This window comes from Talpa europaea, assembly GCF_964194135.1.
Source record: "Talpa europaea genome assembly, chromosome: 6".
Taxonomy (NCBI): domain Eukaryota; kingdom Metazoa; phylum Chordata; class Mammalia; order Eulipotyphla; family Talpidae; genus Talpa; species Talpa europaea.
The window spans coordinates 71,093,486-71,109,614 of NC_140072.1; the positions used below are offsets into that span (position 1 = coordinate 71,093,486).

The following is a 16,129-nucleotide window of genomic DNA, read 5'->3' on the forward strand; positions in this document are numbered from 1 at the left end:
ATATATGCCTTTCCTTAGGAAAGGTACATATATTTTAAAAGAAAAATATAAAAGACAACATGGATTTTCGACTTCTAAAAACCTGGGAACCACTTCCATATGCAAAATGAACATTTTTCACCTTGCAATTCTAGAGTGTTCCATTGCCTAGAGGATTTCCTCCATCCAGAAACAAGTGAAAGGTCCCACTTGTATTCCTATTATGTAGGTAATGTTTAATTGGATCATTAAGAAAGAGGTACTTTTAAAATTCATTTATAGAAAACTGGGAAGGCTGAAATGCTTTCCTTATTTTATAAAAATAGTTTTAATTAAAAAAACCCAGTGATTTCAAAGAAATACAAATATTTCTCCATTTGCTTGTTAGGACAGCCAAAAAGCAGTAGACTAACACTAAGTAGATAACTGCTGTATCTCTGTGATCAGAAATAACTGGAGGAAAACTGGCAAAAAGTAATGAACAGATTGTATTGACTTACCATTCTGAAGCAAACACCTGTATAAAAGGAAGACAAGAAGAAATGTCAGCTTTTCTACCTTTACACACACACACACACACACACACACACATTTCCTGACTTAACTTTCATCTAATTAGAATAAATTAAATGAAAAAAATTTTTAACATCTGAATGTATATAGAAGCCATTTTTAATTATTTTCATTTAAAATAAAAAGAGAAAGGAAGATTTTGGAGAAATAAGTACTCTTCTGAAACCAGAATATAATGAAATGCCACACTGCATATTCATCCCATTTTAAAATGCAAAGCAAAGCATTTCTTACAAGGGCAGGTGAATATATTTGGCATAAAATTTACCTATTCTTATTTTTGAGAATTTCTTAAATACAAGGACTAAATTAATGTTTAAATATGATAAAACATTCCTATTTAAATTTTAATTTCACATTCTGGAAAAACAACATTACAGGAACAGGAGTAGGGGTAGAAGAGCAGAGCAAGGGAGCATGAGGGAGCATTTTGGGGTGATAGCACTGTTCCATATCTTGAACATGGTGGTGGTTACATGATAGTATGTACTTGTTAAACTCATCGAACTATATATTGAAAAGGGAATGTTTCTCAATGTAAATTACCTCAATTTAAAAAAATTGAAAAAATATGTTGGGAAATAATAGTGAATAGATCAAACCAATCACCAAGGAAAGGAGGTCAAAAGATAAGTGCTTCTACACACTGCAGTTGAGCCTGATGAAGAGGATACAGAAGTGACTCGTATGTTGTTTTGTAAGTTGATTTATAGTACAAAGGGTACCATTTGTTTCCTGATGGCAGTGTATTGTGGCAACAACTGAATCTGAAGAAAAAGAGCACTAAAGCAACAAAGAGAGGATATGATCCCAAACTGAATTTTATAGGGTATAAAATATTTTTAAGGGATATATACAAAATGTGGAGGAATGATGAGTGGGAGTATTGGCCGAAGGGAATCACAAAGGCAATCAGTTACATAGCTAGAAGAAGAGTTAGTAGCTACACCAAGGCAGAAAATGCAAGAAAAATTTCAGGTAAACCATACCTGAAGAGAATAAGAAAGCAGGCAAAATTATTAAGTCATTTTTCCTAAGATTGGGGGATCCCAGAAGATGCTGACTGAAGTGTTGAACATCGTGGTAAAGGTGTATTGTGCATATTCCCCTATCTGATGTCAGCATTATGAAAAGAAAGCTTGTATGTAACTCAAGTAAACAGAAATTGGAAGCATGGTTTAGTTCTTTTCTATTCAAAGAGTGGTTCATGAACCAGCAGCAGCAGCAGCAGCAGCAGCATCTGAGAGATTTTTAGAAAATTAAATTCTCAGTCACATCCCCAGATCTACAGAAACAGAAACTGCAGGTAAAGTCCTGGAATCTGGTTTTAACATACACCCCAGGTGATTCTTTTTTTTTAAAAAAAAAAAGATTTATTCATTTATTTATACAGGCACTGGGTACAGTCAGAAGCAAGGGAGGGTGAGAGAATTCACCAGAGCCATAGCAGGGAGCAGAACAGGCAGACTGATGAAGTACACAGCTGAGGGGAGCAGCGGGCGGCAGGAGATGTCTGCGCGCCATGTGGGACCCTTGCCCAGTGGCCAGGGATCGAACCGGTGCTGTAGAGGCTGCGGGCAGCTCCCCAACCCCGCGCTCAACCACTGTGCCACTGGGGAGGCAGGTGATTCTTATGTCTATTGAAGTTTAGAACCAATGGTTAGCTCTACTCTAGAGGAAAAGCTAACTGGTAGTTTTGAAAAGAATTTATATTCCAGGCTAAGAATTGCATCACAATGGGAAAACTCAAGTCTTGTAAAGTATTGCAAATCTGATGCATGGATACAGGTAATAAATTACATATATGAATATCAATGCTGCCTCACCTATTTAACCAATCAATGACATTACATGAAAGAAACTATGGACAAGAAAAGGCAAGAACCCCCTCTCCTGCACCCTAATAGGACTTGGTATTGGAGCAAGTTTAGGAATTTTTAAAGGAGGTGTCCAACACAGATATTCCACATGTTTCAGGGTTAAGGAAATTACCTACTCCAGTCTATTGATGAAATATCCTTTTCATACAGAAATAATCTAAGATTGAGGAAACTTGGAGATATTTAACAAACACTCAATTAGACATTCTGATTGTTTGCTTAACAAATACTTGTAAATTATCTAATTCTTAGTGCAAAGAATGAGATGAGTAAGTATGACAATACCTTCTATTGACAAACTTACAGTCTAGTGGAGAAGATAAAATGAGAATTAATATACAGAAAAATTATGCATTATAAAATGCTGGAAAAATCACAAGAATTCTGTACTGTATCAAGAATTTAATCTAAGTAATAATGTAAAAACTGACAAAGCAAATGAACTAATGAAACACAACTGAAATAACTTTTAGACTCCGAGAACAAAATGGGGATTACCAGAGAGGTGGAAGGAATAAGTAGAGGGCTCATTTTATATCAGTGAATGGCACTAGAACTTTGCTTGTAGGTACATTCATTGAGTTGTGAATCTATACTGTTAAATATTACATGATATTGTAAACCAATGGTCAATCTATAAATTTTTAAAATTTAAAAAAAAAAAAGAATTACCATCACTTCAATATTCCAGAAAATAGGAAAGGAAGGAAACTTACCAACACATTGTATAAGACCAGTATTACCCTCATAACCAAAATTACACAAAGATAATACAAAAAAGAGAAAACTGAAGGCCAACACCCCTCATGAATATAGCTGAAAAAAATCCTTCACAAAATATTAGTAAATAGTATTTGGCAATACATAAAAAGAATTCTACACCTTGACAAAACAGGATTTTATTCCAAAAATGCAACACTGATTTGGTATTCAAAAACCAAAAACAGGGCCTCCCCTGGTGGCGCAGCAGTTAAGCGCTGGGCTGCAAAGCTGCCTACAGCCTCTGCAGTGCCGGTTTGATCCCCGGCCACTGGAGAGGTTCCCACATGGCATGGCAGACCACTCCTGCCCGCCTGCTGCTCCCCTCAGCAGTGTATTTCGTCAGTCTTCCTGTTCTGTTCCCTGCTCTGGCTCTGGTGAATTCTCTCACTCTCCCCTGGCTTCTGACTGTGTATCCGGTGCTTGCATAAATAAACAAATAAATAAACAAATAAATAAATAAATAAATCTTTAAAAAAAAAATAAAACACCCAACTAAAGAAGAAAATCACATGATCATACCAACTACTGCCGAAAAAAAACATTTAACAAAGCTCAATTCCTATTCATGATTGAAAACCCTTAGAAAACGAAGAGAATTTTTATACTCTATAGTCCCATTTCACAATGTTTTCAGTGACAAATTTATAGAAATGGAAAGCAAATTAGTGGTTGTTAGTGGTTAAGGGTTGTTGGATGAGGGGATGAGTGTGAGCATAAAGGATTAGCAGGAAAGAGATCCTGTGGTGGTGAAAAATTCCTTATCTTGATTGAAGTGGTAATTACATAAGTCTCTGAGTAATAAAATGAAAGAGATACATATACATTGAGTCAATGTCACTTTCCTGGTTTTGCTGTTATGTAAAATTAATCATTGAAATAAACTGGGTAAAGGATACACTTAACCTTTCTGTACCGTTCATGCAACTTCCTAGTATCTACAATTATTTCACCCTAAAATACATTTTTTAAAAGTTTAAATTATAAACCTTTTCCATAAATAAAAATCTATAGTTCCAGTATACATTATATACTATATAATATAAAGTCACTAAGTTGATAAATTAAGAAATATTAATATAAACACATTACTTATAGGGCCTCCCCTGGTTGAGAGCTGGGCTGCGAAGCTGCCTGCAGCCTCTACAGCACCGGTTCGATCCACGGCCACCGGAGGAGGGTCCCACATGGCACCGCAGACCTCTCCTGCTGCCCGCTGCTCCCCTCAGCAGTGTACTTTGTCAGTCTGCCTGCTCTGCTCTCTGCTCTGTCTCTGGTGAATTCTCTCACCCTCCCGCACTTCTGACTGTACCCAGTGCTTGTATAAATAAATAAATAAATCTTTAAAAAAAAAAAAAACCCACCATGGGCCTCCCCGGTGGCGCAGCGGTTGAGCGCTGGGTTGCGAAGCTGCCCGCGGCCTTTGCGGTGCCGGTTCGATCCCCAGCTGCTCCCCGGCCACCGAAGGAGGGTCCCACATGGCACGCAGACCTCTCCTGCCGCCCACTGCCCCCCTCAGCAGTGTACTTCAGTCCTTCTGCCTGCTCTGCTCCCCACTCTGGCTCTAGTGAATTCTCTCACCCTCCCGCGCTTCTGACTGTACCCAGTGCATGTATAAACAAAACAAACAAACAAATATAATAAATAAATAAATAAATAAATAAAAACATGCCTCTATAAAAAAAAAAAAAACCCACCACATTACTTATAAATAAAGACTAACAACTACTAAGCACTTCAATAAGAAATGGTTAAGTTAGTTGTCTTACAGAAATTTAGTATATGTAATTAGAGCAGAATACTGTGACTACCTAACAGACAGACAGCTATACAACAATGCATTTATAGATACATAAAAAACTGAACACACGTTTTTCTCAAATGCACTTGGATATTTCCCAGGATTAACCACATGCTAGGTGAAAAGACAAACATCAACAAGTACATGAAGAATGAAATCATACTAAGTATCTTCTCTGACCATAAAAGCACCAAACTATAAATCAACTATGAAAAGAAAACAAGGAGACTGACCATAACATGGAGACTAAACAACATGCCACTTAATGAGGAAATCAAAGAAGAAATTGAAAAATACCTTGAGACAAATGACAAAGATGACACAACCTTCCAGAACATATGGGACTCAGTAAAAGTGGTATTAAAAGGAAAGTAGATAGCAATACAGGCCCATATCAAGAAGCAAGAAATAATCCAAAAAAAAAAACCTCATCTCCCATCTTGAGGAACTAGGGAAAGAACAACAAAAAAATCCAAAAGCCAGTAGAAGAAAGGAAATAATAATAATTGAAGCAGAAATAAATGAAATAGAAATAAAAAAGATAATACAAAAGATCAATGAAACCAAAAGCTGGTTCTTCTAAAAATTAATAAAATAGACAAAACCTAGGAAGGTTCACAAAGGAAAAAAAAGGGAGAAAACCCAAATAACTAGGATTATAAATGAAAGAAGAGAAATTATGACACCACAGAAATCCAGAGAATAATTAAAGATTACTATGAACATTTATATACAAAAACGAGTTCAAAAATCTAGAAGTGATGGGACATGACAAACCCACAGCTAACATCATTTCTAATGGTCAAAAACTGAAAGCTTTTCCATTAAGATGTGGCACAAGACAAGGATACCCACTCTCACTACTGCCTTTCAATATAGTACTAGAAGTCCAAGCTAGGGCAATTAGGCAAGAGAAAGACATAAAAGGAATCCTAATAGGGAAAGAAGAAGTAAAACTATCATTATATGCAGATGATATGATAATATATAGAGAGAATCCCCCCCAAAAAAATCCATAGACAAGCTAATTAAAATAAACAAGTTTAATAAAGTAGCAGGCTACAAAAATCAATACACAAAAAAATCAGTAGCCTTCCTATATGCAAACAATCCATTTCAAGAGGAAGGAATTAAGAAAACCATCCCATTTACAATTGTACCCCCCAAATTAAATACCTATAAAAAAATGGAAAGATATTCCCTGTTCATGGACCAGAAGAATGAACATAAAAAAATGGAAAGATATTCCCTGTTCATGGACCAGAAGAATGAACATTGTAAAAATGGCCATGCCACCAAAAGCAATTTACAGAGTCAATGCAATTCTAATAAAAATCTCAGTGGCACTCTTCCAAGAAATAGAACAAATATTGTTGAAATTCACATGGAACCATAAAAAACCCCAAATAGCAAAAGTTCTTCTTATCAAAAGGGGGCAGATGGGAGAAACTACACTTCCAGACCATACTACAGAGCCATAATAATAAAAACAGCATGATATTGGAACAAAACAGACACACTGATGAATGGAATAGAACTGAAAGACCAGAAATAAAACCACACATATATGGTCAACTAATCTAGGACAAAGGAGCATAGAATATGCACAGGAACTAGGAAGGCCTCTTCAATAAATGGTGTTGGGAAAATTGAACTGCAACATGCAAAATAATGAAACTAGATTACCATCTCATAATATATGCAAAAACCAACTCAAAATGGATAAAGGACTTGAATGTAAGGCCTGGTACTATAAAATATATAGAAGAAAACAAAACATTCCATGACATAAACACCAGAAACTGAATGGGAGAAAATATTTGCACAGCATACAAAGGATAGGGGACTGATATCAAAGATCTACAAAGACTTATACAACTCAACAAAAACAAAGCAAACAAAGAACTAAAAAGAAGAAGAACTAAAAAGACACTTCTCAAAGAAAGAAATTCAAATGGCCAACAGATATATGAAAAAATGTTCAACATCACTAATTATCAGGGAAATGCAAATCAAAACTACAATGATCTACCACCTCACTCCAATAAGAATGGCCTACATTAGCGGTTGAGTGCAACGCTGTGAAGCTGTCTGTAGCCTCTGCAGTGCGGATTCGGTCACAGCCAGCCTGAGAGATACCCACATGGGGCGGCAGACCTCTCCTGCCTCGCCACCTGCTCCCCTCAGCACTGTATTACAGTCTGTCTGCCTGTTCTGCTCCTGGCTCTGTCTCTGGTAAATCCTCTCACCCTCCCACACATCTGGCCTGTATTCTGGCTCTTGTATGCATGAATAAAATAAATCTTTAAAAAAAAAAAAGAGGGCCTCCGCTGGTGGCGCAGCAGTTGAGTGCTGGGCTGCGAAGCTGCCCGCAACCTCTGCAGCACTGGTTCGATCACCAGCCACCAGCGAGGGTCCCACATGGTGCAACAGACCTCTCCTGCCATGCCTGCCACTCCCCTCAGCAGTGTATTTCATCTGTCTGCCTGTTCTGTACCCTACTCTGGCTCTGGTGAATTCTCTCACCCTCCCGCGCTTCTGAATGTACCCAGTGCTTGATACAAATTTAAAAAAAAATAAATCTTTAAAAAAATAAAAAGAATGGCTTACATCAAAAAAACTGGAAATAAATACTGGAGAGGATCTGGAGATGAAGGAACCCTCTTACACCACTGATGGGAATGTAAACTGGTGCAGTCACTATGGAAAGCTGTGTGGACATTCTTCAAAGACTAAAAATGGATCTACTATATGATGCAGCAATTCCATTTCCAGTAAACTACCCAAAGGACACAAAAACAGTAACTGAAGAGGAAACCTGCACTCTCATGCTTACTGCAGCATAATTTACAATAGCCAAGATATGGAAACAAGCAAATTCCCCAAAATAGATGAATGAATCAAAAAGTTTGGTATATTTATAGACTGGAATATTACTCAGCAATCAAAAAAGATGAACTTATGCCATTTGCAGCAGCATGGATAGAACTGGAAGGGATTGTGCTAACTAAAGTAAGTCAGAAGGAAAAGGTAAATACTGGATGGTCTCACTTATATGTGGAATATAGAGAAACCAAACAAAAGGTCAAGAAAAAGTCAAAACTAGCAAGCTGACCATAGAACTGAGGTATACAGCAAAGGAGGGGGAGGAAGGAGATCAAAGCAGGGGAGGGAAGAACACATGGGAATATGGTGATGGTTTTTGGGTAGTGCGGTGGCGGGAGAGCTATGGGACTACAACAATATAGGAAAAAAAATTTAATTAATTAATAAAAAATGTGGTGACTACATTTGTAGGTATGAATAGCAAGAGCATATATATATATATTTATAAAACATATCTTAAAACAGCAGAACTAAAGAACTGTCACTTAAGAGATACAATTTCAGGCTAAGTTCCTACTGCTTACCAAACTAAACAGCCATTATTTTAGGCAGTGATAGATGGGAAAAAAAGAAGACTAAGATAAATCACATATGAAAGATTCAATATGTACTTAACAGAAATTTAGGACTTGGTTATAGATGTAATGTTTAGAGTTTGAGACTATATAGATCAGTCTTTCTATAATATGTCCTTTCTGTGTCACAATTTAGGAAAGAATACCAAATATAATAATTGTTCTATTAAATTTATTTAATATATGAAGATCTGCAGAGAATGCATGAGGGCTAGCTGCTTACATAAAATCCATTTTCCCCTCTGCCTCTCTAAAAGACTGATTTTACTTGTGACAGCAGCATGCCTCTGTATATTTCCGTCTTCCTTATAAGAAAGATGGTGCACTAGACTGTAAGCCAAATCATTAGGTGAGAATCTCGGGAAAGTTGTTTGACAGTGGCTGACTCAGCAAGAGGTTTTGATCTTATGCCCTTCCTCTTCCTGATTGTAGGGTGCATATAATGTGCTGTCTATAAGACTGGTACTATAGCAATCATCTTGAAAACATGAGGGAAAGGCCATGGAAATCACAAAGGCCTTGGACCTGACTTCCTGAAGAGATGGGAGACACAGGGGCTAGACAAAGGTGGCAAAAAGGAATAGTGAGGGAAGGGATCTTTTTGAGGTAATGGAATGTTCTGGAATTAGACAGTGGTGATAGTTGCAAAACATTGTGAATATGCTAAAAATCACTGTAGAATGCTTCAAAAGGGTAAATTTAATGTTATGTAAGTTGGATCTCAACTTTTTTTTTTTAAGATTATTTATTTATTTTATTTATACAAGCACTCTGTACAGTCAGAAGCATGGGAGGGTGAGAGAATTCACCAGAGCCAGAGCAGGGAGCAGAACAGGCAGACTGAAGAAATACACTGCTGAGGGGAGCAGCGGGTGTGGCAGGAGAGGTCTACGCGCCATGTGGGACCCTTGCCCTCTGGCCGGCCGGGGATCGAACCGGCACTGCAGAGGATGTGGGCAGCTTCGCAGCCCAGCGCTCAACTGCTGCGCCACCGGGGAGGTCCAGATCTGAACTTTTTTAATGTCACCAAAAATAAAAAGGAAAACAGAAAAGATGCCTGTGATGTAGCTCATCCTATCTTTATAGAACAAGGGCAATCATTTCAATTTTGTTTACCATACAACCTCTCAGACTTTTCATTTCACTCTACATTGAAAAAAAAATATGCAGTGCAAGTTCAAGAATCTTTAAGTCCTGCAATCAGAACTAAACAATTCCCTCTAGATTTATAACATTTCTTAATCACATGCTTCTTCACCATCATTATATCATGGCCATTCCTTCTATGAAGTGGCATATGCATTCATGTGATACTCCTGGCTACTCTACCCTGTCCCTAACTCCTCATGGACATGCAGTGATTTATCTAACAGCTAAGTTTGGAGGGAGAAATGTAGCCCAGGTGTTTCCTATTCCTTTTTCTGGAAGCAAGTGACCCATAGGGATCATACCTTCTGCTGGGCCCATGGGGATGGCCCTGCCCTTGTCTGGGTGGGTATGTTTAATTCTGTACAGCAGGTTATTATACAGTCCACTTACCTGAAGATTTTTACTGATCCCCCAAACTCTGCTTTGTTCTTTGTCTTATTTGTTCATAACTCACATAATGACAGAAGGTGTTATTTACTGTGCCCCTTAGCCACAAGCTTAACTGTAAAGCCTTAGCAGGGATGTACATAAAGGGGTATCAGGTCCTCCAGCCCCTTCACTTTGTGAAGTCGTGAACCATGTAGGAATTAACTGTTCAAAGTCCCATAACCCATTTGTAATTTTCTCAGAATCTTTCTGAGTACCGATCCCTATTAGAAGCACACTGTGTGAACGGGTTAGGTCCATATAGAAAGAGAAAGAGAATTTGGAGACAGATCTTCTGCAATATGTCAACACTGGCCAGAACAGAACATTCTTGGCACAGAAAGTATGTTGGAGAAGAAGTTTCTTTGGACATTCATGACCTGCTTCTACCTTGCTTGCTAAAGAGAAGGGAGTTGATAAGAAACATGCAGGCTTTTTACAGACACACAGCTCTGGAAACTGTGGCAGATCTGTGTCCCTTCAGTTATGAAAGACTCAAGCACAATATGCTGCTCAGTCAAGACTCAATCAGTTACAACTATACCTCACTTTGTAGAAAGTTGTGTCAATGAAAAACTCTAAGGTGAATATTTGCAAGGCAAATCATATTTTAAATCTACAAAGAAACGGTGATATTTAAAGAAGACATATGATAAATATTAAATATCAGCATTCTTGTGTAAAATCAAATTATCATATTGTAATGCACCCTTCTTCCTGGGATCTGATGGCACACATCAATTTTTTTTTTTTTTTGTGGGACCCTTGCCGGCAGCGGGGAACGAACCGGCACTACAGAGGCTGCGGGCAGCCTCACAGCCCAGCGCTCAACTGCTGGGCCACCAGGGGAGGCCCAGAACACATCAATTTTGAATGCAGGAAGTCACCTGCCACCACCTTACAAGGTACACTTTCACAATTTTAAAGATTTTAAATAGTTAGAAAGAACTTCCTTATATGGAAAAAATTCTGCCTCATTTTAACATTTCACCATCTGTCCAGGGTATGTACCCTGGAACTACATGCAATGGCATCTTTCGAATCATTGAAACAGCCATCACATTACAGTTTCTTCTCCAAGCCACTGTTCCCAAACACTTTACCTTAATCCAAGGCACTTTTGAAGTTCTCACCAGAAGTACAACCTGTGGCAGATATCAAAAGTAGCCACCACTATGACCTTCAAAACACTATCCTGATTGTCTATGAAAGACACAGATATGTGTACAAACAACTGTAGTTGAAAGCAGAATGGATTAAACAGAAGTCAACAAAATAAGTAGACCAGAACTACAATGAAATGCTATCTAAAGATGAGGAATAGAATTAACGAAGCTATTTAATAGTTTATACCAATTTTCATTTTAAGCAATTTTAAAGAAAATTTTTACTTATTTCTGTAGCTCAGTAAGCTACTCCTATTCTAAAACTGAGTTAATGCTGTCAAAAATAAACTCAAATTTCTAAGGCAACACATTTCCATGACCCATTTCTATGGTTGTGGTTAGTATTCACCTGCGAGCTGGTAATGCATCAGAGCATCTATACACAGCTTAATGGGCTCTCCTTTCAAAATTTCAGTTTATACTATTCTATATATAACTGTAATAATTCATGCTATAGTTACATGCACTCAGAAAACAGGTCAGTCCACCATTCCAATGTCCCCAAGGCAATAAGTTAGTGCTAAAAAACATTGAACTTCTTCAGAATGTAGAAGATAAAAAAAATAGAGAATGGAAAGGGTGTGAGTAGGGAGGAGAGTAAATGAACACTGGAGAAACCTGACAAACACTGTCTGAGTCAGTGTCTCCAGGTGAACACGAACAGTGAGAAGCCATGTCCACATGGTGTGATGAGAGGGTACTTTGCCTCTGTGGCTCTCCTCCCAGTAACACAGAATCCTATTCATATTCTGACAAAAATATCAGACTGATCCCAACTGAGGCACATTCTACAAAGCACCTGACCTCAAAGCATTTTTCAAAACTCCAAGATTATGGAAAACAAGGGAAGTCTAAGAAAGCGACACAGACTACAAGAATCTAAGAGGCTAATACGACTAAATAAAATGAGATATCATAGATGGAATCCTGGGACAGAAAAAGAACAACAGATAAATAATAGGAAACTGAATAAAGTATAAATTTTACTTAAAAATAATGTATCAATGTTGGCCACCAGTCAGGACAAATTAATGCGAGATGTTAACAATAGGGGAAACCGGGTGTGGGGTAAATAGGAACTGTATCATATCTAAAACAAAAAGTATGTATTTTTAAAAAGTAGAGGAATAAAAGAAGCTGTGGAAAACAGCAAGAGACTAAGGCTCTACAGGTATAAATGGACCTGAGGCATGAAACCACTATTTGTAATAACTCCATAAATCTATTTCCCTGAATTTCAAACAACCAATTTATAAACTATTGGGTTGCTGGAAAAGACATGATATATTTTTTCCATGTTCCTCAAAGGCCAATGACATATTGCCCGTTTTATTCAATAGCCTTTTGCCATCTTTCAGTGAGCTTCATCATTCCTCCTTTATAGAAGGACTTGTCTTACTTGGCGAAAAACTGTATAAGGTGCTGATTTACAACCTCATCTGAATTCAATGTTATACCACCCAAAGAGTTTTGAAGAGAATGAACAAGTGGAAGTCTGATGGTGCAAGGTCAGGTGAGTATGGTGGATGTGGCAACACATCCCATCCAAGCTCCAATAATTTTTGACAGGTGATTATATATTTTTTTAAAGATTTATTTATTTATGTATACAAGAGCTGGGGTACAGGCCAGAGGTGCGGGGAGGAGGGGGAGAGAATTCACCAGAGACAGAGTGGGGAACAGAACAGGCAGATGTACTGAAATACACTGCTCACGAGAGCAGCAGTCGAGACAGGAGAGGTCTGCTGCGCCATGTGGGTCTCCTCCCTTGCCTGGGATTGAACTCGTACTGCAGTGGCTGCGGATAGCTTCACAGTGCTGCATCTTAACTCCTTGTGCCACACTAGTGAGGCCCAACAGGTGATCATATTTGAGTGTGGTCTCATGTTGTGATGGAACACAACTCTTTTATGACTAACAAGCTGCGGATGTTTCTGGATGATGGATTTGTTCAAACTGTGCAATTGCTAACAGTACACATTTGAATTGATTATTTGGTTCCTTGGCAGGAGCTCAAAAACCATGACACCTTTCAAATCCCACCACACTGAGAGCATAACATTCCTCTGATGAATGTCTTCTTTCGATGTAGTTTGAGGTGAACCATCATGTTGGGACCAAGACCATTTGTGCACCACATTGTTGTAATCAGTCCCCTTCTCATCAGAAGAGATCAATTGCTTCAAAAAAAGGATCATTTTCCTCACATTTAATGAGCATACCACAGATGTTTATACATGCTATCAAGTGAACTTCTTTGAATTCACGAGGAACCCAAATATGGAGCTTGCTTACATATCCCAGCTTTTTCAGGTGGCCATGAGCACTTGAATGACGTATGTTCAATGTTTCTGCAATCTCTCACGTGTGCGTTTGACTCAATCAATGCCTTATTTTGTCATCATCAACTTCAGTGAGCCTCCCTGACAGAGGAGAGTCACTGAGATGAAAATCACTAGCATGGAATTTCATGAACCATTGTTGGCACTGATGTTCTTGTAGAGCATTGTAACTGTAAATTTTATGCAACTTTTCACAAGCTTGATGCACATTCTTGATGCACTCTGCAAAAATGCAGAGTTTGGTCATCATGCTTCATCTTGCAAAATCTCCAAAACTAAACCAAATGGCTCCGTTTTTTTAGAATGAAACTGTAACTGTCAACGGTCAAATAACTAGCAATAACATAGATGTGAATGACTCTAATACGTCCAAAAATGAACTGGTGCCATCAGTTGCAAAAATGAGTCATGACTTTCCCAACAACCCAATACTTTATTTTAATGAATAAATTTAAATTTTTCATTTTTGATTATCATCAATTTTTCCTAGAAAATCATTATGACAGACAAAAAGTAAGTGACATATTAATTTCTTAAGTAATCCACAAGAAAACTATGAGAAGTTTTGTAAGGAACAGATTTGATATAGACAAATTGTGGTAGAAATTGGCAGCAAAGGACAAAAAGGCTATAGTCACTGAGTGAGCTAACTGCTTCCTAACCAAGGCAAACTCCCTTGGCATCAAAAGGACCATAAAAATATCCTCAGAGTCATTTAGATAAACAAGTTTAAATGTCTTACAATCGTGTATACACTTGTCTTTAGTGAACAGAGGAGCAAGGCAAAACAACAGTGGAAAGGATACTAACAGGACAATCGATAGTATATAGTGATTATGAGAATGGGCTCTGGTATCAGTGTGTAGAGGTTCAAACTCCAACCCCTTTAACTCACTGTGTAACCTAAGAAAGTTATTTATCATTCAATTTATCAGTCTGTTAAACAGGGGAAGTGACTGAAATCATTTGTTGAGAATTAAATAAGACAACTCATAAAAAATAACTGAGTACAAAACTAAGTTCTCAACAAAAGATAGTGCTTATGTATGCAAAAATGTGCGTGATTTTTGTCCTTGGATAAATCATTAGTATGTGTACTCCCTTTCACTTAACGACAGAAGTTATTGTCCTAAAGCTGATTTTGTAAACCCCACTGTTCATTTCTATTTCTTTTTCCTATATGTGCACTGCTGCCCAAAATTGATCTTTATATACCATGTGACCACCATAGGCACAAAAGTGCAATTATATTGTTAAAATCAATAGAATTATATTCTGCATTAACAAAAAAAAATGTGTAATTGACAAGTTCACGTTTTAGAGTCAGAGAGATGCAAGATCCAATCCCACTTGTCATCCACTTGCTTGTTCAAGTTACAGACCCTCATTGTCATTGTTTTCTCATTGTTAAAATAGTAATGAGACATAAATCTCACAAGACTTTATGACTTCTAAGATGCTCAGCACATGAAACATTTCAAGTAAACATCACAGATGTACACACACACACACACACACACACACACACACACACACACTCTCTCTCTCTCTCTCTCTCTCTCTCATACTCCTAAACTAGCCATTCTCTGTCCAATATATCACATATTTTGTCAGGTGATCTAGCATACCATTTTCAGATTTTATTTAATGTGTCTCAATGATTTACTATGGCAGGTCAACCCAACGCACCATACCCCTGGTGTACCCAATATTTTCTAAAGGTTAAAAGTCATGGATTATTTTAACGGATTATTCAACTTCCATACATTCTTTCTTAAAAATGACCTAAAATGACACCTCAATCTGTTGAGGTTCTCCCTCTGCACTGGATAAACTTCAAAGAGTGTTTTCACATTTTAACTTATCAATAACAATTTTTACAATACAATTACATTCACTGTAATTATTTAACTTACGAAGAAACAAAAATGAGATAATTTAATGGTTCTGTTAAGAGGGGGAGGGAGAGCATTATCTATGCTAATCAGGAATCCTCAAATATCCTGTCGGCGCCCTTGTTTAAATCAAGCCAGGCTCAGTAGTTTCACAGGCTCGGGACCCCTTCTTTCTCTCCCACCCAAGCCCACCGCTTCCCAGAAGGCCCAGCAACCCCGGCCCCGCCCAGGGCGCCCACACCCCGCCTGCTTCTCCGCAATCTCGGCCTCGCCGCCCACCCCGGCGCATGCGCACCGCCCCCTCCCCGCCGCTGCTGAGTCACGGCCGGGCGGAAGTCACGTCGTGCCGGGAGGGGGGGCTCCTTGAGTGGGGGGCGCTTCCCCCCGGCCTCTCCCTCCCCCCCACGCCTCCCGGGGCTCCGCCGTGTGGGGGTCGTACCCTGCACTCTCCCGAACACCTCGTAGTCCACGGATTTGAGGGGCCCGGCGGTAGACATGGCGGCGGCGAGCCCTCTGCCGAGGAGCCGGAGCGGGGTTCGGGGTGCGGCGACTGCGGCCGCCGCGAGAAGGAAGGGGCACATGGGGCCGCGGGGCGCACCCCGCGCCTGGCAGCAGCCCGGGACGCGGACGCGCCGGGGTCACGCGTCGGATCCGGCAAATGAGGCGGCGGGCAGCCCCGAGGCCGGAACCGGGGCGCG

General features: G+C 38.9%; 1 protein-coding gene across 1 annotated transcript in view; it reads right to left on the minus strand.

The window, feature by feature from the left end:
- ACYP2 (acylphosphatase 2) overlaps nt 1-15,928 on the minus strand; it is a gene marked incomplete at both ends in the record, with an annotated part of 127,003 nt that extends 111,075 nt beyond the window's left edge. Inside the window, 2 exons of the mRNA XM_084235681.1 lie at nt 480-496; nt 15,871-15,928. Of these exons, the coding sequence (XP_084091807.1) occupies nt 480-496; nt 15,871-15,928 (75 nt within the window). The remainder of the gene's footprint in view (nt 1-479; nt 497-15,870) is intronic.
- Nucleotides 15,929-16,129: the final 201 nt, after the last annotated feature.